Source organism: Vulpes vulpes, chromosome 2 (genome assembly GCF_048418805.1).
Source record: "Vulpes vulpes isolate BD-2025 chromosome 2, VulVul3, whole genome shotgun sequence".
Taxonomy (NCBI): domain Eukaryota; kingdom Metazoa; phylum Chordata; class Mammalia; order Carnivora; family Canidae; genus Vulpes; species Vulpes vulpes.
Window position 1 is genome coordinate 1099668 of NC_132781.1, and position 17010 is coordinate 1116677.

At 65.1% G+C, this 17010-nt stretch overlaps 2 protein-coding genes across 2 annotated transcripts; both read right to left on the bottom strand.

Moving 5' to 3' along the window:
• Nucleotides 1-1998: 1998 nt before the first annotated feature.
• On the bottom strand, nt 1999-9016 carry SLC25A10 (solute carrier family 25 member 10). The gene is made up of 11 exons (XM_072746164.1): nt 8825-9016; nt 6647-6766; nt 6011-6125; nt 5877-5925; nt 5665-5706; nt 4866-4909; nt 4686-4756; nt 4305-4397; nt 4045-4122; nt 3297-3353; nt 1999-2975 (listed from the first exon to the last, which is right to left on the bottom strand). The coding sequence occupies exons 1-11, from the start codon at nt 8915-8917 to the stop codon at nt 2874-2876; spliced, it is 864 nt and encodes a 287-aa protein (XP_072602265.1). The 5' UTR covers nt 8918-9016; the 3' UTR covers nt 1999-2873.
• Nucleotides 9017-12614: 3598 nt separating this feature from the next.
• Nucleotides 12615-16706, bottom strand: MRPL12 (mitochondrial ribosomal protein L12). The gene is made up of 5 exons (XM_025999943.2): nt 16145-16706; nt 15363-15549; nt 15117-15200; nt 13099-13233; nt 12615-12976 (listed from the first exon to the last, which is right to left on the bottom strand). Exons 1-5 carry the CDS (start codon nt 16216-16218, stop codon nt 12860-12862), a joined length of 597 nt encoding a protein of 198 aa, XP_025855728.2. The 5' UTR covers nt 16219-16706; the 3' UTR covers nt 12615-12859.
• Nucleotides 16707-17010: the final 304 nt, after the last annotated feature.

Below are 17010 nucleotides of genomic sequence, written 5' to 3' on the forward strand. Positions count from 1 at the left end.
CCGGGCGCTGAGCACAGGGGAAGACGAATCCTCGCTCCAAACCAAAGCAGCTTCGAGGAGAAAGCACAAGGCCCGGGCGCCCAAACCTGCCGTTGTCCTAAGGAGCCTGGGGCCTGGGAGGAGCAGGGAGCCAGCCCTTCATTACTGGGCTCTGGGTTCGTGGCCTCAGTGGGGGTTCCGACCTGGGCGGGGAGTCGTGTGCAAGTCAGCTGGGCAGGAGGTTCTTTGGACAGGCGGGCGTGCCTGCTCCCCAGCAGAGCCCCCCAGGCGCCCCAAGATCCTGGAGGCCTCGCTTCACCTGCTGTGGGTTTCCAGGTGCTTGGCTGCTTTGTGAGGACCTCCAAACCTGGTTGGGCCCTGAGGATCCCCCCAAACCAGGATGCAGGACCCCCACCCCACACCAGGTACTGATGCTCAGATGCGTCCACATCTATCGCCAGTTTAGAAAATTCAGGCGTGGGGATCCCTGGGTGGCGCAGCGGTTTGGCACCGGCCTTTGGCCCAGGGCGCGATCCTGGAGACCCCGGATCGAATCCCACATCAGGCTCCCGGTGCATGGAGCCTGCCTTCTCCCTCTGCCTGTGTCTCTGCCCCTCTCTCTCTCTCTCTGTGACTATCATAAATAAATGAAAATAAAAAAAAAAAAAAAAAGGAAATTCAGGCGTGAGGGTGCAGCCCGGGCTAGGATGGGGCGGGGAGGGAAGAGCCGCCTGCAGGGCGTCTCTGGCACTCGGAGACCGGACACGGGGAGACCGGCTCTGCCCAAGTGCTGCTGGGGAGGCGCGGGACAGTAGAGGGCCCATTACACTGTTTACGTAGAACAAGTGACTACTGGAGTTGCGTTCGTGGTTGTTAAGACCTTTTAAAAAATATTTGAGAGACAGCGAGAGCACAGAGAGGCAGAGGGAGAAGCAGGGTCCCCGCCCATGTGGGACAGGAGCCCGGGACCCCAGGATCACGCCCTGGGCCCGAGGCAGACTCAACCCACTGAGCCACCTGGGCGCCCCGAGGATTACCTCTAAAGATTTATTTATTTGGAGTAGAACAACGTTTATTTACTGGAGATAGAATCTCAAGTCGACTCTGTGCCGAGTGCAGAGCCCAACGCAGGGCTCGATCCCGCGACCCTGAGATCACCTGAGCCGAAACCAGGAGCCGGGCAGTCGGCCCACTGAGCCAGTCAGGTGCCCCCGAGAGACTATTTTTAGACACACGAGCTGATTTATGTATAAATGACTCAAAGTCTGGAATTTGCTTCCAAGTAGCCCCGCGGCTGGACACACGGATGCGGGACTGTCGTGACGGCAGCTCCGAGCGGATGCGGCAGGCTCCGCTCCCCCAGGGCTGGGCCGCCCTCACCGCCTCTGCTGGGCGCTCGGGATGCTCCGGAACCAGTGGGAGGTCCTGCTGGAGGCAGCTGCCCGCGGGCTGCCGGAGGCGGGGATCGCCCACCCGCCTGGGACGTTGGGAGGCTTCAGGGGTGGCACCCGTGCCACCTGCTGCCCTGGCCTGTCTGTCCAAGGGTCTGTGGTCTGCAGAACTGGGGTCTCCCCCGCCCCTCTCTGGGCCGGACCCCAGAGCCCAGGACTCTGACCCGAGGGGCTCCTCCCAGAGCCCAGAGGGGGCTCCCAGGGCAGCTGGAGACCCTCAAAGCTGGTGGGGGGGCAGCTTGCAGCACCCAGGTGCCAGCTGAGAAGGGGAAGCCCTGGGGGTCCATGGGCTTGGATCCAGAAACTGAACACTGACCAGACCCCCTGGGCACACCCACCCCCTCCCTCTGGTTTTGAGCTGCTGCAGCCCCAGCACCCGCAGTTCCTCTGCCCATAAGCCACCCCCCCCAATGTGTCCAGTCAGGGCTGGGGCTTCCTTCTCCCCTGGCGCCTCAGCCTTGTCCCCCAGAGACCGGACAGCCCTCCTTGGGGGTGCAGAGTGGGTCCCGTGCCCCGGACAGCGGAGCAGCCTGCAGACCGCACCACCAGCCTACACACAGACACCAGGCACGGAGCACTCCACCGTCCTTTATTAGCGCCCCGCCGAGCACCCTGCTGGCTGGGGGTGCAGGACTCAGGGGACCCGGGGAGGCAGGAGGTCGCAGCCCCCAGACCACTGCGGTGGCAGCGGGACTCAGGCGCTGGTGTTTTGGGTCTCAGCTGTGGGGGGGCCTGTGGACAGCCACGTCCACACTGGGGCCCCCGGGACACCCTGCAGCCGGCCTCTGCCTGGGGCCGGGGAGCGAGGGGAGCGAGGACAGCGAAGACAGCAAGGACAGCGTGGACGCTGCTCTCCCCGGCGCAGCAGGCTCCCAGCTGAGAGGTTTTGGCGAAACTACTTGTTAAAGCAACAGGGGGCGGCGGGACCTGGTGCCCGAGGCCACGTGCTGCCCCTCTGCCCGGAGCTTGGGGCGCAGCTACCCCGGAGAATGTCAGAGAAGCTCTGGTCCCGCTCAGGCAAGAAAAGTGCGTGTGCACGCCCCGAATCCGGTGTCAAGGCCAAGGGCCGGCCCCCCCACTCTGCCACCTAGCTCCTTGCTGGAAGCTGCTGGAAGACGGCGCCGAGGGCCGCAGAAGGGGCAGGGGACTCCGACCCTACAGAGCCTGGGCGCCCACCTTTCCCACCTCCCGGGTTAGGCGGCTGCTCAGGGAGGAGGAGACCGCCCGGGGCCCGGGAGGGCAGGAAGGAGGTGGGGGGACGAAGGTCCCTGGAAATGGCTCGGGCCCAGGCAGGCTGGGAGGGGTGGGAGCAGGAGCCTGCAGCCAAGCCAGGGAGGGGGGGCGGGGGCGGAGGCCCGGCCTGGGGCAGCGCTCAGCACCCCGGGATCAGCGCCCAGGCCTCCTGGGCTCGGGAAGGACCAGGCTCGGCCGCGCCCCCGCCCCTCAGGAAAGCACTTTGATGCCGAAGTGTTTGCGAAGCTGCTCCAGAAACACAAACGTGAGCACGGTGTGCGGCATGAGGCGGATGCCGGCAGGCAGGAGGCCCTGGGGAGCACAGGGGGCAGGACGTGGAGCGGCCCCAGGGACCCCCGCCCGCAGCCCCGCCCCCTCGGCCCCTGCCCCGCCCCTGCCCCCGCAGCCCCGCCCCCTCGGCCCCTGCCCCGCCCCTGACCCCGCAGCCCCCACACCCCTGATGCCCCTTTGCCCTGCCCCTGACCCCGCAGCCCCGACCCCCCTGATGCCCCTTTGCCCTGCCCCTGACCCCGCAGCCCCGACCCCCGATGCCCCCCTGCCCCGCCCCTGACCCCGCAGCCCCCACCCCCGATGCCCCCGACCCCCTGATGCCGCCTGCAGCCCTGCCCCCACCTTGTAAAAGGCCAGCGGCCCCAGCTTGGCCGTCTCCACAGCGCAGTGGAGGACACCCTGCAGAAACAAAGCCGTGAGACGCGGCTCCTGCCGTGGACGATTCGCGGAGCCCACCCACAGCCGCGGGCAGAGGGCGGCCTGGACCCAAGGTCCTGCCAGCAGGAGGGGCCTGCGGGCAACGAGGTCCCCGGCAGCAGAAGCCACGCCCGGGCCAGGTGACCGCCGGGCACCCCAGGCGTGGGGGGCTGGCGGGGAGAGCGGGCGCTGTAGGGACAGGGCGCCACGCACGCCCGTGGGCTCCGGGCCCGGCACCTCACCGAACTTCACTGACTACAGTGAACCGGCGGCCTCTGTTAACACGTCAAGGACTCGGATTTAAAAACACACGGGGGACACCCGGTGTTGTAGGGCACGTGACTCTCGATCTCAGGGTCCTGAGTGCAATCCCCACGCTGGGCGTGGAGCCTACTTGAAAGAATAAAATAAAACCTTTAAAGACACACACACGGGCCCCGGGCTGCTCCAAGGCTGCGCAGGCAGGAAACGAGCCTCAGCCAGGACCCGGACGCGGCCCCCCAGCCGCAGAGCCTCACCTGGTCCCCCTGGCCCGGCACCCCCACCTGTACTCTGGGGAAATGGTGCCTGCAGCCCCCACTAGACCGTGGCAGCGTGGGGACCCCTTCCCTAGTTCCCTGCCCCCATACTCGGGGCGGGGGGAGGGAGAACGCTGCCCGCAGCCCCCGCTCACCTGATACTCGCCCTTGGAGTTCATCAGACGAGTCTTGAGTACGTCCAGGGGCTGGCACAGGATCGTGGCACATCCACCCTGGGGGGGGGGGAGGGGGGGCTTATCACCACTGGCAGGGCACGCGGGCGCCCCTCACAGACCCACCCCTACAAACAAAAGCCCCTGGCCTGGATGCCTGCAGGACCCCGAGGGCTGCTCCCGAGCCCTCCTGAGCCCTGCATGGGCCCTCAGCTCCCACCCGCACCCGGCCCAGCACTCACTGCGATGAAGCTGGCGACAAAGTGAGTGAAGACTCCGTCAGTCAGGTACCCGGTGCTGAGGACCAGCTGCTTGGCCTGGTCGTAGCAGGACAGCTGTGGGGGTGGAGGGGGCAGGCAGGCCTGTGAGATGGCCCCCAGCTCCAGGGAAAGTACACAGGGGCCCCCAGGGACCCCACCCGGGCTGACCACGCGCCTGCTCTGAGGTCACCTACACGGGGACGGTGACCAGGCAGACGGGCGAGGCCCACATGGGGACGGGCCTACCCACCTCCCAGCCCCCACCGTGGTCCGTGCCCAGTGTCTTCCTCCACCACCTCTCCAAGGGCCCAGGGCGGGTCCCCCAGATGCCGTCCTGACACCCCCCGCCAGCAGAAGCCCCACCTGGCCCACGGTGACAAGCATCCCTCGACTGGATGCCATGCTTGCGCCCGAGAACAGCTTCTTCAGACCCTCTGCCGGAGAATGGAGGTCAGGCGCCCAGCCAGATCCCTCAGGGCTCCCCCCGGACGCCCCAGGCCCCTCTGCCTCCTTGGGCCCCACCAAGGGCCCCGCTCCCCTTACCTTCGCGGGCCACGCGGTACAAGCCGTCCAAGGCATGGGCATAGCTGCCGGGGACAGAGAATGGGTCCCCGTGAGGCCCTCCCGGATCGCCGGCCCCTGGGCCCCACGGGCGTCTTCCCTGGGAAGCGCCATGCGGCTCGCACGGGCGTCAGGGGCCCCTCAGGTTCTACAAGAAAACACCTGGGCGCCAGCCCTCGAGGCTGGTCCAGAGGTGAGCGGGTGCAGCCCTTTCACTTGGTCCCCCTTCCCGGCGGCTCACACCGGCCAGAGTGGACACAGGGCCTGCCTGGAGCCCATTTACCCTGGACTGTGGCCAACACCTGCTCTCTCGCTAGGGCGTCAGGCCACAAGCACCTTGGAACCAACAGGACCTCAGACTTCATGAAAAACAGTATTTTCACCATAAAAAAAATAAAAAAATATATATATATATATATATCCCAACTCCCAAACCTGTTTAAAGGCCCAAACTCACTCAAATTTTTAATCTATCCTTCCTGTGAACCAGCACAAGATACAAGAAAGGTGGCGGGGGGGGGGGGGGGGGGGTGGGCGGCAGCCTCCCGGGCCCTCCTAGCCCAGCCGCCCGCCCAGATCCACCCCAAAGAACCCAGAGGCCCTCCTGACTCAGGGCAGCCGTGCTGCAGGTTTTCAAAAGCCGTCAGCCGGCCCTGTTTGCTCCAGGTGACGCCACAGGGACGCGGCCTGTTGGGGCTCCCAGCTGGGGCCCGCAGAGCCGCTCAGGGCTTCCTGCTTGGCACCCCGCACCCCAAGAGCAGAACCCCGTCCCGCTACTCACTTGCGGCGCTGATTCGGGGGCAGCTTCATGTCATTCTGCATCCTGAAACAACCACACTGGCTCAGGAGGGTGGCAGGGGCCCGGACACAGAAGCCGGCGGGCATCGGGGCTCAGCCTGGCCCGCCCCCCAGGGGCCAGGACCCCAAGGCCTGAGCCACCGTCCCAGGCTGAATACGGGGCACGGCCTGCCCGGGCAGGGGGCGCACACTGACCTGACGTTCACCATATCTGCGGGCGTCCCCACGAAGCCTCCAATGCAACCTGGGCGGACAGACCCGAGCCCACATGTGACGACTGGTGATGCCCACCTGCCCCCCCGCCCCCACCCGCCCCGCAGGCAGCTCACCGCTGATGGAGCCCAGCAACACCTTCTTGTAGAAAGGCAGGGGCCCCTGGCTGTCCTTGGCCACGTGGTCCCGCACCGTCTCATAGATGGCAAAGCGAGTCAGGGAGTAGGTCATCTGGGGAAGGGGGCCCGGCTCAGAGGGTGCAGGTGGAGGGACCCTCCCGGTGCACAGTCTTCACCTAAGGGGCCACGGGGCGACCCTCCCAAGGCCATACTAACCCGGGGCCAGGGGAGTCCAGAGCCGCTCGCTTGTCCCCCCCCCCATTTGCCCACCCTCCCGTGGGTCTCTAAGCAGAGGTCTGAGGGCGCTGGAGAGCAGGGCCTGACCCTGACCCTGCGGGAGGCAGAAGCTCCCCCTGCCCCCACACCCCGCCCCCTCCCTGGGCCCGGGGTTCTTGCCTCCACCATGAAAAAGAGGAGACAGGGACGTCCCCGCCCACGGGGCAGCCAGAGGGAGGAGGCAAGGCCGCCTCCCAGGCCGGGCCTGGGCCGCGCCAGCCTCTCCCCCACCTGCATGGACTCTGGACCCGGGACTTTAGGACGCCCTCACCCGGAGGCCGGGGGCCTGGGAGGCAGAAGGCCCTGGAGAGAGTCCTGCCCGCCCACCGTCCTGGGCGGCGGGGCCCCCAGAGGCACCTGTCGGCACAGGGAGGCACTGAGGCCGTTGTAGAGCGCCAGGATGCCATCGGAGCGCACCACCTGCAGCGCCATGCCCGTCATGCGCAGCTTCACCTCCTGCTGCGTCTGCAGATGCACCTGTCGGGGTCACACCTGCTCAGAACAGGGCCCGCCCCCCACCCAGGGCCCACCCAGCTCAGCCCTGAGCCCTCTCCCACCACCTACCACTTCTACACCCACACGAAGACCCCATGGGCTGAGTGCTGTCAGCACCCCAGTTTAGAGATGGGAAACTGAGGCACGGGGAGGCCCAGCTGGGGTGCAGAAGGGACTCCACGCCCACACCTGGCACCAACCTCTAGCCTACACTATTGCTCTACGCGTGGCAATACCAGCTGACACATGGGCCCGCCAGGCCCGTGACAATACTCCACACGCGTGCCTGCGGCCTCACAGCACGGGCTGCAGGGGTGGGGTCAGCAGTGTCATTTTACAGATGAGGACACTGAGGCAGGGTGTGACCCCCAGCAAGGGGACTGCAGAGCCCCATTTCTTAGCCAGACCACGTCTCAAAAGAGCGATCAAAGTTACGGGGACTCCAGAGGCAGCCTGCCAGCCTGCCGGCGGGCTTGGAAGAGACGCGGGAGTCCGGCGGGGGAGGAGGGGGAGGACGCGCCTGCTGTTCACCCCAGCCTGGGCGGCCCCAGTCACGTTCTGGGGGGGCCTGCTTGGGCAGGTTACGGGCCCTCCTGCCTCGGTTTCCCTCAGTGGGGGAACCCCTCCCTTCCTTCTCTGTCGCTGCCCAGGGGACTGGGTGGCGGGGCAGCGGAGGTGGGAGGGGCGCTCGGCTCAGCCACAGCCGCCAGCTGGACGGGACAGAGGGCACTGGGCCTGGGGGCAAGGGGGCCACGCAGGAAGTGGCCCTTGTCCAGGTGGGGAGCAGCCGTGAGGCCTGAGCCGGGGCAGGAGGCAAAGCGAGACCAAAGAGCTGTAATCACTCCGGTGGCCTCGCCGCGGAGAGGCGACAAGCTGGCCTCCCCGCCGACCTCCCGCCTGCTGCACCCCGCAGAGGACTGAGGGCTCCCGGGCCAGACAGCAGAGTCCTGTGGCCGCGGCCTCCCATGACCCCCTCCTGGCAGCATCGGCTGCAAACCAGCACCCGGGGGGCAGGGCGTGGGGCGGTGATGCCCAACGGAGCCCTGGACTCTGGGCCGCCCGAGGGCCCCGGGAAGCTGTGTCCACCCACAGCCAGGCGCACAGCTAACCCCCAGGGCCCCACCGCGGGGGTGGGGGGCAGGGCCGGGCACACGGACCTGCGGGGGCGGGGAGAGCCAGACAACACAGACACGGGGGAGGTTCCTCCTTCCCCAAACCAAAGAGCACCTTTCTCCTCACCGACACCGCCCCTTCCCCTTCCCGGGCCCTTCCAGGAGCCCCGCACCCTGCAGGCCTGGCCCCGCTCCCCGGGCCGCCCCTCAGGCCCCACGCAGGCCTCTCCAGGACGGGACGGGCCAGGGCCGAGCTGTGCCGCCCCATCTGCTGATCCTGCCTTGACCGGCGGGGACCGTTTCTACTAGAAAAGTCAATCCCCTTCATTTAGGACAAAAGCTGCTCAAAGAAACATCCTCAGGTGGAGGAGGGGCTGAGACTTGGGTCCAGGGGGCCAGGGCGCCAGTGCCCCCCTGGGGCTGCCGGGGGTGGGCAGGAGGTGGCCGGGCCGGGACAGGGCCTCGGGGGCAGACCGAGCTGTGCTTTGCATCATCGGCCCTTTGTTCTCTGGGGAGAACCGGGCAGAAACGCCCCCGCCGGCTGCCCCGGGAGACAAGAGCAGCTCTGTCGCGGCCGGCCGCCCCGTAAGCACTTTCCTAGGAAAGTAGAGCCGCGTGTGAACGCTGCGGCCGCCCCCGGGCCGCGCTCAGGTGCGCCCCAGGTGCCCCGCCCAGGGGAGGCAGCCCCCGCGCCGCTGGGCCCACGGAGCCGCCCCCACTCGGAGCCCGCACAGTCGGTCCCCAGAGGCCCGGCGCGGGGCCCAAGGTCACACAGGTAGCGGGGCACGGCCGGGGGGGGGCGGCGGGCGCACGGCGGCAGGTCCACGCCCGCGGCAGGTGTCCGCGCAGGGAGCTCGGCCCCCGGCCCCCGGCCCCCCGGCTCCCCCCGGCCCCCCCGGCCCCCCCGGCCCCCGCGCCCCGCCCTCACCTTGAGCAGGTCCAGCGGGTGCGTGCAGCAGGCGGCCCCGCAGGAGGCCAGGCCCCCGAAGTACCAGCGCGACACGCGCGCCTCCGCCGCCATGGCCCCGCCGCGGACGCCCCGAGCGCCCCCGCCGCCCGCCGCCGCCCGCCGCCGCCCGCAGCGCCCCGGCCCCGCCGCCGCACGCGCGAGGTTCAAAGCGCCACCCGCCACCCGCGCCCCGCGCAGCCAATGCGCCCGCGCGGGCCTGGGGGCGGGGCCAGCGGGGGCGGGGCCGGCGGGACCACGCCCCCCGGCGGGGCGGAGCGCGCGTCTTAAAGCGGCCGCGGCCCGTCAGCGGAGCCGAGCGAGCATCGCCGAGCCGCCCGCAGCTGCGCCCGGGGCTGGGGTGCGGCGGGGCTGGGGCGCACCGACCCAGGGAGCCTGCTGGGCGGGCCTGCTCCCCTCCGCCCGGGAATCTGGCGTCCCCCGGCCCCCAGGCTCCGGCCGCCCCAGGGTCACCCCCACGCCTAGGGCTGGTCCCCGAAGGTCACCGCGAAGGAGCAGCCTCGGCTCTGGGCCAGGCGCCGCCACTCCTCCTGCAAACAACCCGCCCCAGCCGCGGCCCTGACCTTGCACCCAGTGTCCCAGCCCAGCCACGCCGGCCCTGGGATCAGCCCTGGGACTCGTGCATCTGCAGGAGGTGGCAGAGATTCTTTTTTGGAGCCAGTGTGCGGATTACACAGAAAACTAGAGGCGAACGACAATTCGGGGAGACCAGCAGCCCTCTCCGGGGCTCCCAGCCAAGTCCAGCCTCAGGTCTGCTCTGACCAGACAGCACTAGGCAGACGTCCTGGAAGAGGACAGTGGGCAGGCTGCCTGCCCTGGAGATACCCCCGTGTGCAGATTCCCACTCTCACCCCACATCCAAACAGGTGGTACAAGTGTGCTCCTAGGTGAAAGATGCACCTGCTGGCCAAAGGGGAAATCTGCATCTCCAGGGCTACCTTACAACAGGGACACATGGACCCGGGAGTTCTCTGCAGCTTCCAATCTCAGAGAAGGCAGAGCCAGAGCCACTGCAGCACCCCCACCCCAAGGGAGAAGTGTGAGGGGCATTGCAGAAACAACTCTGGATCCCCTGAACCTGCCAAGCACCGTGACCAAGTCCAGGCAGGCCTCTGAGCATCCTGTGACTATGCCAGCAGCATGGTACAGGCCAGCAAACCTTTGCTTAAAACTGCCACTTGGAGACTGCCTTCTAGAACCCTAGGAGGCCTCTCACCCTGAGGTCTTCAGCTCGGGAAGTGAACAGCTGCAGAGATAGTGTCCAGCCCAGGAATGCTGAGGACCCTGGGAGGTGGGGGGGGGGGGTAGTCAGCCATAGAGGCATCCCGCTTTATCTCAAGTGGATGGGTGGGACTGAGGAAGATGCAAGCTGCAGACTAGATGGAAACACAGCCGGGAGGAGGCATGAGGGGGCAGGGTCACAGCAATTCACCGGAGGAAACCAGAGAGGCACCTGGCTGGCTCAGTTCTAAGAGCATGGGGTTCTTGATCTTGGGGTTCTGTGCTCAAGCTCCACATTGGACATAGAGCTTACTTAAAAAGATTGTACTTCTACACATCTGTAATAAACAAATTAGGAAAAACAATTCCTTTAAAAACCCAGAGAAGATGCGAGACACACACCAGAGCTCTGCAAAGAAGTGAAATGTGTCATCAAACAAAAGAGATGGTTTTCACACCTAAGCCCTTTATTTAGAAGCAGAGCTAACAGGGACACCCAGGTGGCTCAGCAGTTGAGCATCTACCTTCGGCTCAGGGTGTGACCCAAGGTCCTGGGATCGAGTTTCGAATGGGGCTCCTGCAGGGAGCCTGCTTCTCCCTCTGCCTGTGTCTCTGCCTCTCATGAATAAATAAATAAAATCTTTAAAAGAAAAAAAAAAAAAGCAGCAGCTGCAGAGCTAACAGACTGAGCTGATTGGCCTCCTTGCCATTGTCCCACCAGAAGTCAGTAGCCCATTCTGAGACCCAAGCCAGCACAAAACCTGCCCTTGTCATTCGGGATAAATCACGATGTCCAAATCTCCGATCAGCCCCATCCACACATGACTGCAAAGCAGCAAACAAGTGGGTGACATGGTGTGTGCTGGTCCCCTCACTGTGGTCACATCAGCAAGAGTCCTGAACCTGCAGTGGGCTGGGACACCCTGGTGCACAGGCCCAGGACTGCCCCCAGATGAGAACGGCAGATCCCTGAGGCTTAGGAGCAGAAGCTGAAGATACCAAACAACTAAAAACATAAAGAGCAGCAGCATGGCAAGCCCTTGAGAAGTGGAAACAGGCGAGAAGTCCTGGAAAACGGGAAGTGCAAGTATGGAGAACCTTCTTAAGGAAAAGTGGGACTTTGGGAGGTATAGGTCAGGGAACTCAAAAAGATCCCCAGCTGACCTCTCAAGTGGATCACAAAGACTTGTGCACAAACCCAAGGTCTTAGATGGGGAGGTCAGGTGAGGTCCTAAAACAGGCTGCCTGGCCAGACCTCTTGCCGGGGCACTCCCACTTCCCCATGCTGCTGGGGGAGGACCGATGGGGCCACGGGAGGGCCAGGAAGCCGCCTGGAGGGTTCTGGACCCGGCTGGAGGCAGGGGTTGGCTCCAGGTCTCTTCTGCAGTTCATCAGCATGGACACAGACCCAGTATGCTAACTCCCACTAGGATCTGACAGGACCTTGGAAGGTCTCATGTGGGTGCCATCAGGCCAATTCAGGACGTACAGCAGACCCACCTCCCCGTGCTGTGTCCTGTGGGCCAGGCCAAGTGGCCTCCGGGGACACAGGCACACCCCATCTATCGCCAGGTCGGAGACACAACTTTATTGGCCAACTGCAGACCAGAGTAGATCAAGCCCAGAGGTTGGGGGTGGGGGGATGGAGGAAGGCACTATCAGGGATGGCGAGGCCAGGCAGGCAGGATGAGGGCCTGAAGGCCGTGGGGTGTGGCACCAGTTGCACTTCTGAGCAGCCACCCCTACGATGTCCAACACGGAACAGGGGGTCCCTAAACATCACCTCAACTCCCCTAGAACATGCAGACTCTGTAGGTCACCTGCAGAAGGCCTAGGCTGAGAGCTGTCCCTGAGTTCAGACCACATTCTTCCCCCAGAAGAGGCAGCTGGGTCAGCAGGATACCCGCCCCAGGAGGCCCAGCAGTCACCTTCCTTGGGGGGAGGCACGCCCAGAGATCGGCTGATGGTAAATCATTAATCCTTAGGGACTGCCCAGGGCCACAGACTTGGCCAGTGGGGCTCTCTGGGTCAGGGAGCAGCCTTCCGACAAGGAGGCTCGGCAGGAAGCACATCCCATCCTCCGGGGGCCCGGGTCCTGGGCTGGGCCTGTCCTGAGGGCCCAGGCTGGGCGCTCCCAGATGCAATGTCCCTTTCTGGTCCCGCAGCCCTGTTCCTGCAGGTTATTCTTCCAACAGGACCAGGGCGGGGGCGGGGGGATACATGGGGGCCTGCAAATGCCTCACCTCCTGCTTCAGTCTGCTAAAGACCCTCACAGGTGCCCCAAACCCACCTCCTAGGTGACATCTGGCATCAGTCACGTGCCAGCTGTTGCCGCCCAGGCAGGACGGGTGCTGCTGCCAGCCCTGGGAGGTCAGGCCCCTGCACAGAGGACCCGGAGGTGGCTGGCCGCCCCTCACACATCCCGCTGGGGGTTGAGGGGGCCAGGAAGGAGCCCTGCCCCCCAGATGGCCATCCTAGCCAGCTACACACCGCCCGCCTGGCAGCCCGCCTAGACACACCACTCTGCACACACCGCACCCGAACAATGTATTTTTCTCAGTGGCCACCAGGGGGTGCATGTTGACCGTGGTATGTTCTAGAGTCCACCTCCCTGGTGCTCACACAGGAGCCACGGCCCCCATCCCAGCAGGTCCATCCAGAGTCGGCCAAGGTGTGCCAGTGCCGCAGTTCTGAGCAGATCCCGGATGTTGGGGTGCGGCGGGTGGGGCCTCACCCAGGTCCCAGGGACCCGTGTCCACCAGTCCTCAGAGCGGCCTACTCCAGAACCACGGTGCCGCCCACTGCCTCCAGGGCTGCCTTGATCTTCTCTGCCTCTGCCTTGGCGACGTTGGCTTTAATTTCCTGGGGCAGGGACTCCACCAGCTTCTTTGCCTGCCATAGAGCAAAGTCAGATCGGGCCTGGGTTCTGTGCCCACCTGCCCCAGAAGGGGCCAGTCCCGGTGCTGCTGCCACGTTAGGGACAGCAGGAGGACCGCGCCGCACACGGAGCTCACCTGGACGAGGTTTATGCCCGGGATGTAGTTCTTGATCTCCTTGATCAGCTTCACCTTATCCACGGGCTTTGCCTCCGTTAGGCGGACAGTGAAATGTGTCTGTTCTTTCTGTTTGGGGATCTCTTCTTCTACTGCCTGGGGGGGAGCGGAGGCACCAGGTAAAGCAGGCATATTCACTCCCGGGCCACCCCGTCCTGTAACCCCTAGGCCAGCCCAGCAAGGCCTGCAGTTCTAGCAGGAGGCCGCTCGGAGCCTTCCCTCCGACACACTCCCCAGTGAGACGCGGTTCCCTGGCCGAAAACCCTACCTCTCTCCGGAGGCTGCTCTCAAACAGCCGCTCAAGTTCCCGCACCCCGTAAACGCTGTAACTGGGGCACAGACAGGGTGACATCAACAGGTCTCATCCAACAATGTCTCAGGAAAGCAGTGTTCCCATCCTCAGCTCAACCCCAAATCACAGGTGGGTGACAACCTGACAGGCAGCCCCAGCCCCACCGTCACCTGGCGACCCACATCAGGACTGTGCTGAGTGCGCCCTGTGGCCACATGTGAGACTCAGCAGCACCGCTGGGGAGCAGGGGGCCACCTGGCATGGCGGCCTGAGGCAGTCCTGGTTTGGATTTGCCCCCCGGTTACCACCAGCATCCCTTCATTCTCAGAAGAGTTCCAGCTCAAACGAATTTCATACTAATTCTCTCTCCTTGCCCCAAATATTCAGCCTGAATCTCATCTACCTGTAAAGGTACCAGTTCACGCAGACAGGAGGAGTGGAGCTGACGGCCGTGGAACCATCAGACATGTCTGGGACGTGGGACACTCCCCAGGACCCCTGACCTGGCTTCCTCAGCATTGGATGGCTGGGGAAAGGGGACTGAGGCCAGGATCCAGACTTCAGAGACCCAGAGGCCAGATGCAGCACACAGACCTTGTTCAGACGAGAGCAAACCCACTGCTATAAAGTCCGGGACTATCAGCTAAAATCTGAGCAGATGAGCTAGAGGATGACCGTTAACTATGTTTGTTGCGCAAATGGCTCGCAGCTATGTTAAGAAAATAGCTGCCCGGGATGCCCGGGTGGCTCAGCGGTTGAGCATCTGCCTGTGGCTCAGGGTCTGATCCCGGAATCCTGGGATCGAGTCCCACATCTGGCTTCCTGCGTGGAGCCTGCTTCTCCCTCTGCCTGTGTCTCTGCTTCTCTCTCTGTGTCTATCATGAATAAATAAAATCTTAAAAAAAAGAAAACAGCTGCTCGTTGAGAGATGTGCTGGAACACAGAAGGAGAGACCAGGAATGTGCTTTAAGCTTCAAGGAACAAGGAAGAGTAAATGGGGCAAAACCTTGATCGTTGCTGAGGCTGGGGGATACACACATGGGTCACTATTTGTACTCACAGATAACCCGAGCTATTGCTAACAGAAATTGCAATACCTGCCCCAAAACCAAAGAACCAAACACAAAACACAATAAGTTAGTGTGTGGGTTCAGGTCTGTTGGATTCCTCGTGGAGATCCACCCCCGCCCACCGCCTCCGCGACGTCTGCTCCAGCCCTGGACGTGCCCCATGGCTCTCGTGCCTGCTGGCCTTCTGCTGGGAGTGCCCTGCTCTCTTCCCGTACTCCTCACATATCCCCAACGACGTCATCTCCTTTTTGGGGCCTTCCTTGAAATTGTAACCATCCCCTCCCTTAAGCCTTCTTCCCTACATTTCCCCACAACACTTATTATGCTCTGCTACTCAGTAAAATTTTTCTTGTTCCTCTCATTCAGATCATTGCCAATTTCTCTCCATGAGAAACAACCTCCATGCAGGCAGAGACCTGTACATCTCGGCGAGGAGGAGGCCCCGACGAGGCTGCAGGGGAGCCCACCGCCAGCACACACGGGTTTGCAGGATGTGTCGGCTGATGCAGGACCAAGATGAGGGACAATGAGAGAAATCTGGCCGGCTGGCCACGTGACATGGGAAGAACAGGTACCAGAGAAAAACCGTTCTGCACGGGGCCCTGGCCTGGGCTCACCTCGGGGGCTGCTGCGGCAGGGGCAGCACTGGGCATCACGCCACCCATCGGCATGAGTCCAACATCCTGGATCTTCAGTGTTTTCTGCAGGGAGAGGGGAGAGAGTAGTCTCAGCAGTTGCCCATCACATCCAAAGATACACAACAAGCCTGGCACGGGGCGCGTGTACTTTGTACCCAGGGAGCACGCTTCTGATGTTTACTACGCTCCGCAGACAGACCAGGGACAAGACACGGGCTGTGGTACCTTCAGGAGCTCGTTGAGATCTGAGATCTCCAGGAGTGTGAGGCTGGCGATGTCCTGGACCAGCTGCTGGATCTTGGGGGGATACTCTTTGGGGGCGTTATCCAGGGGTGCACCGGCGAGGGCCTCCCCCATCCGACGGCTGCTGCATCTCATCAGCCGCACGGCGCAGACGCGGGGCACCTGTTGCCTAGCCCCCCATTCAAACAGAGCTGTCAGCCCGGCTGGGGCGGCTCGGGCGCAGGCGCTGTGAGCTCAGGTCTAGCTCCCGCGTCCCAAGGCCGGCTTCTCGGACTCCAGGGTCCACGTGGACAAGGGGATGGCCCCGCTACCTTAAATCCTCCAATGACTTTTAGAAATGCACGTAGGCATTTGCAGACGTGAGACCCACGTTAGTTTCCGGGTCGAAAGACTGTGGGGCCACGGGAGCAGGACAGTAACTTGAATGCGTTCATTCCGCTGCACTAAGCGAGTCCGAGCCGGGCCTCGGGCGGCACAAGGCCAGACCCGCCGACGGAAGCCCTAGCACGTCCCTGGGGCTGCGGCGGACACTGCGGCTGGGGAGGGTCGGCGACCTGTGTGAGGCCACCCGGGGCCACCCCTGCAGTCAGCAGCCCGCGAGGTTAGGGAGCCGGCGCCGGGGCCCTCGCGACGCCCACCTCCGCCAGGACCGCCGCCCCGGGGGCACCCGCCCGCCGCGCGCGGAGCCGCCGCCGCCCCGCGCCCCGTGTTGCCCGGGGAGGGCCCCAACCCGGCCACCCGCCAGGCCTCGGCGGGCCGCGTACCTGGCGAGACGGAGCGCAGCGCCCTGAAGCCTGAGACACGACCCCCAAAGGGGGCGAGCGGCCGGCGGCAGCATCGGTCCGCGGGCGGGAAGGTCACACGCGGCTCCCCGGGAGGAGGACGCTCTAGCCGCCGGGGCCGCCGAGCATACGAGCCGGAGACGACGCTCTAGCCGCCGGGGCCGCCGAGCATACGAGCCGGAGACGACGCTCTAGCCCACGAGGCCGCCGAGCATACGAGCTGGAGACGACGCTCTAGCCGCGGCTGCGCTTCCTTCCTCTCGCTCCCCAAGGTTACCCACAAGGCGGCGAGCCGCGCAGGCGCAGTGGCTCGTTGTGGGCCGCCCGGCGTCGGGGTCGGCCCGGGGCACGACGGTGGCCTGCGAGGCCCTTCTCCCGAGAAGGCCGACGCTCGGGCAGGCCTGGGCCCGTGGCGGGCACGAGGGTCCCGAGCGCCCACTCGGCAGGTGCTGCCGCCGCCCGAGGTCACCTGCGGGCAGCCTCGTCCGTGCCCGCCCGGCACTCCCGGTGACGGGGGCGGAGGACGTGCGAGCCCCGGCCCTGCGCCAGCCGCCCGCCCCGCCCGCGCCCCCTCCCCCGCCCGCGCCCCGCCCACACCCGGCGTGTGCGCCCCGGGGCCCGCTCGGCCGATTCCTAGGAGCCCGGCCCGGAGCAGCGCCCCCTGGGCCGGCCGGAGCTCACGCGGCCCGAGCCTGGAGGAGCTAATGCTGGGGTCGCCCAGGGGTCGGGCCCTCGGGCGTGAGTCGACCGACTGGGGAGGAGTCCAGCAGGTCCTGGGGGGGGCGCAGCCTGGCGGGGGCTGCGGCTGCTGCAGTGGGGCCGGCCTGGCTCTGGGCACAGGTGCCGCC

Coding starts and splice junctions, on each gene's coding strand:
- SLC25A10 (XM_072746164.1), bottom strand. CDS start 8,917: ATGGCGGCGGAGGCGCGCGTGTCGCGCTGGTACTTCGGGGGCCTGGCC. Junction 6,126..6,646: donor GTGCCTCCCTGTGCCGACAG/GTGCCTCTGGGG, acceptor CCCCTTCCCCAG/ATGACCTACTCCCTGACTCG. Junction 5,707..5,876: donor GCAGATATGGTGAACGTCAG/GTCAGTGTGCGC, acceptor TGGTTGTTTCAG/GATGCAGAATGACATGAAGC.
- MRPL12 (XM_025999943.2), bottom strand. CDS start 16,218: ATGCTGCCGCCGGCCGCTCGCCCCCTTTGGGGGTCGTGTCTCAGGCTT. Junction 15,201..15,362: donor ATCTCAACGAGCTCCTGAAG/GTACCACAGCCC, acceptor CTCTCCCTGCAG/AAAACACTGAAGATCCAGGA. Junction 13,234..15,116: donor CTGCCGCAGCAGCCCCCGAG/GTGAGCCCAGGC, acceptor GCTCCCCCCCAG/GCAGTAGAAGAAGAGATCCC.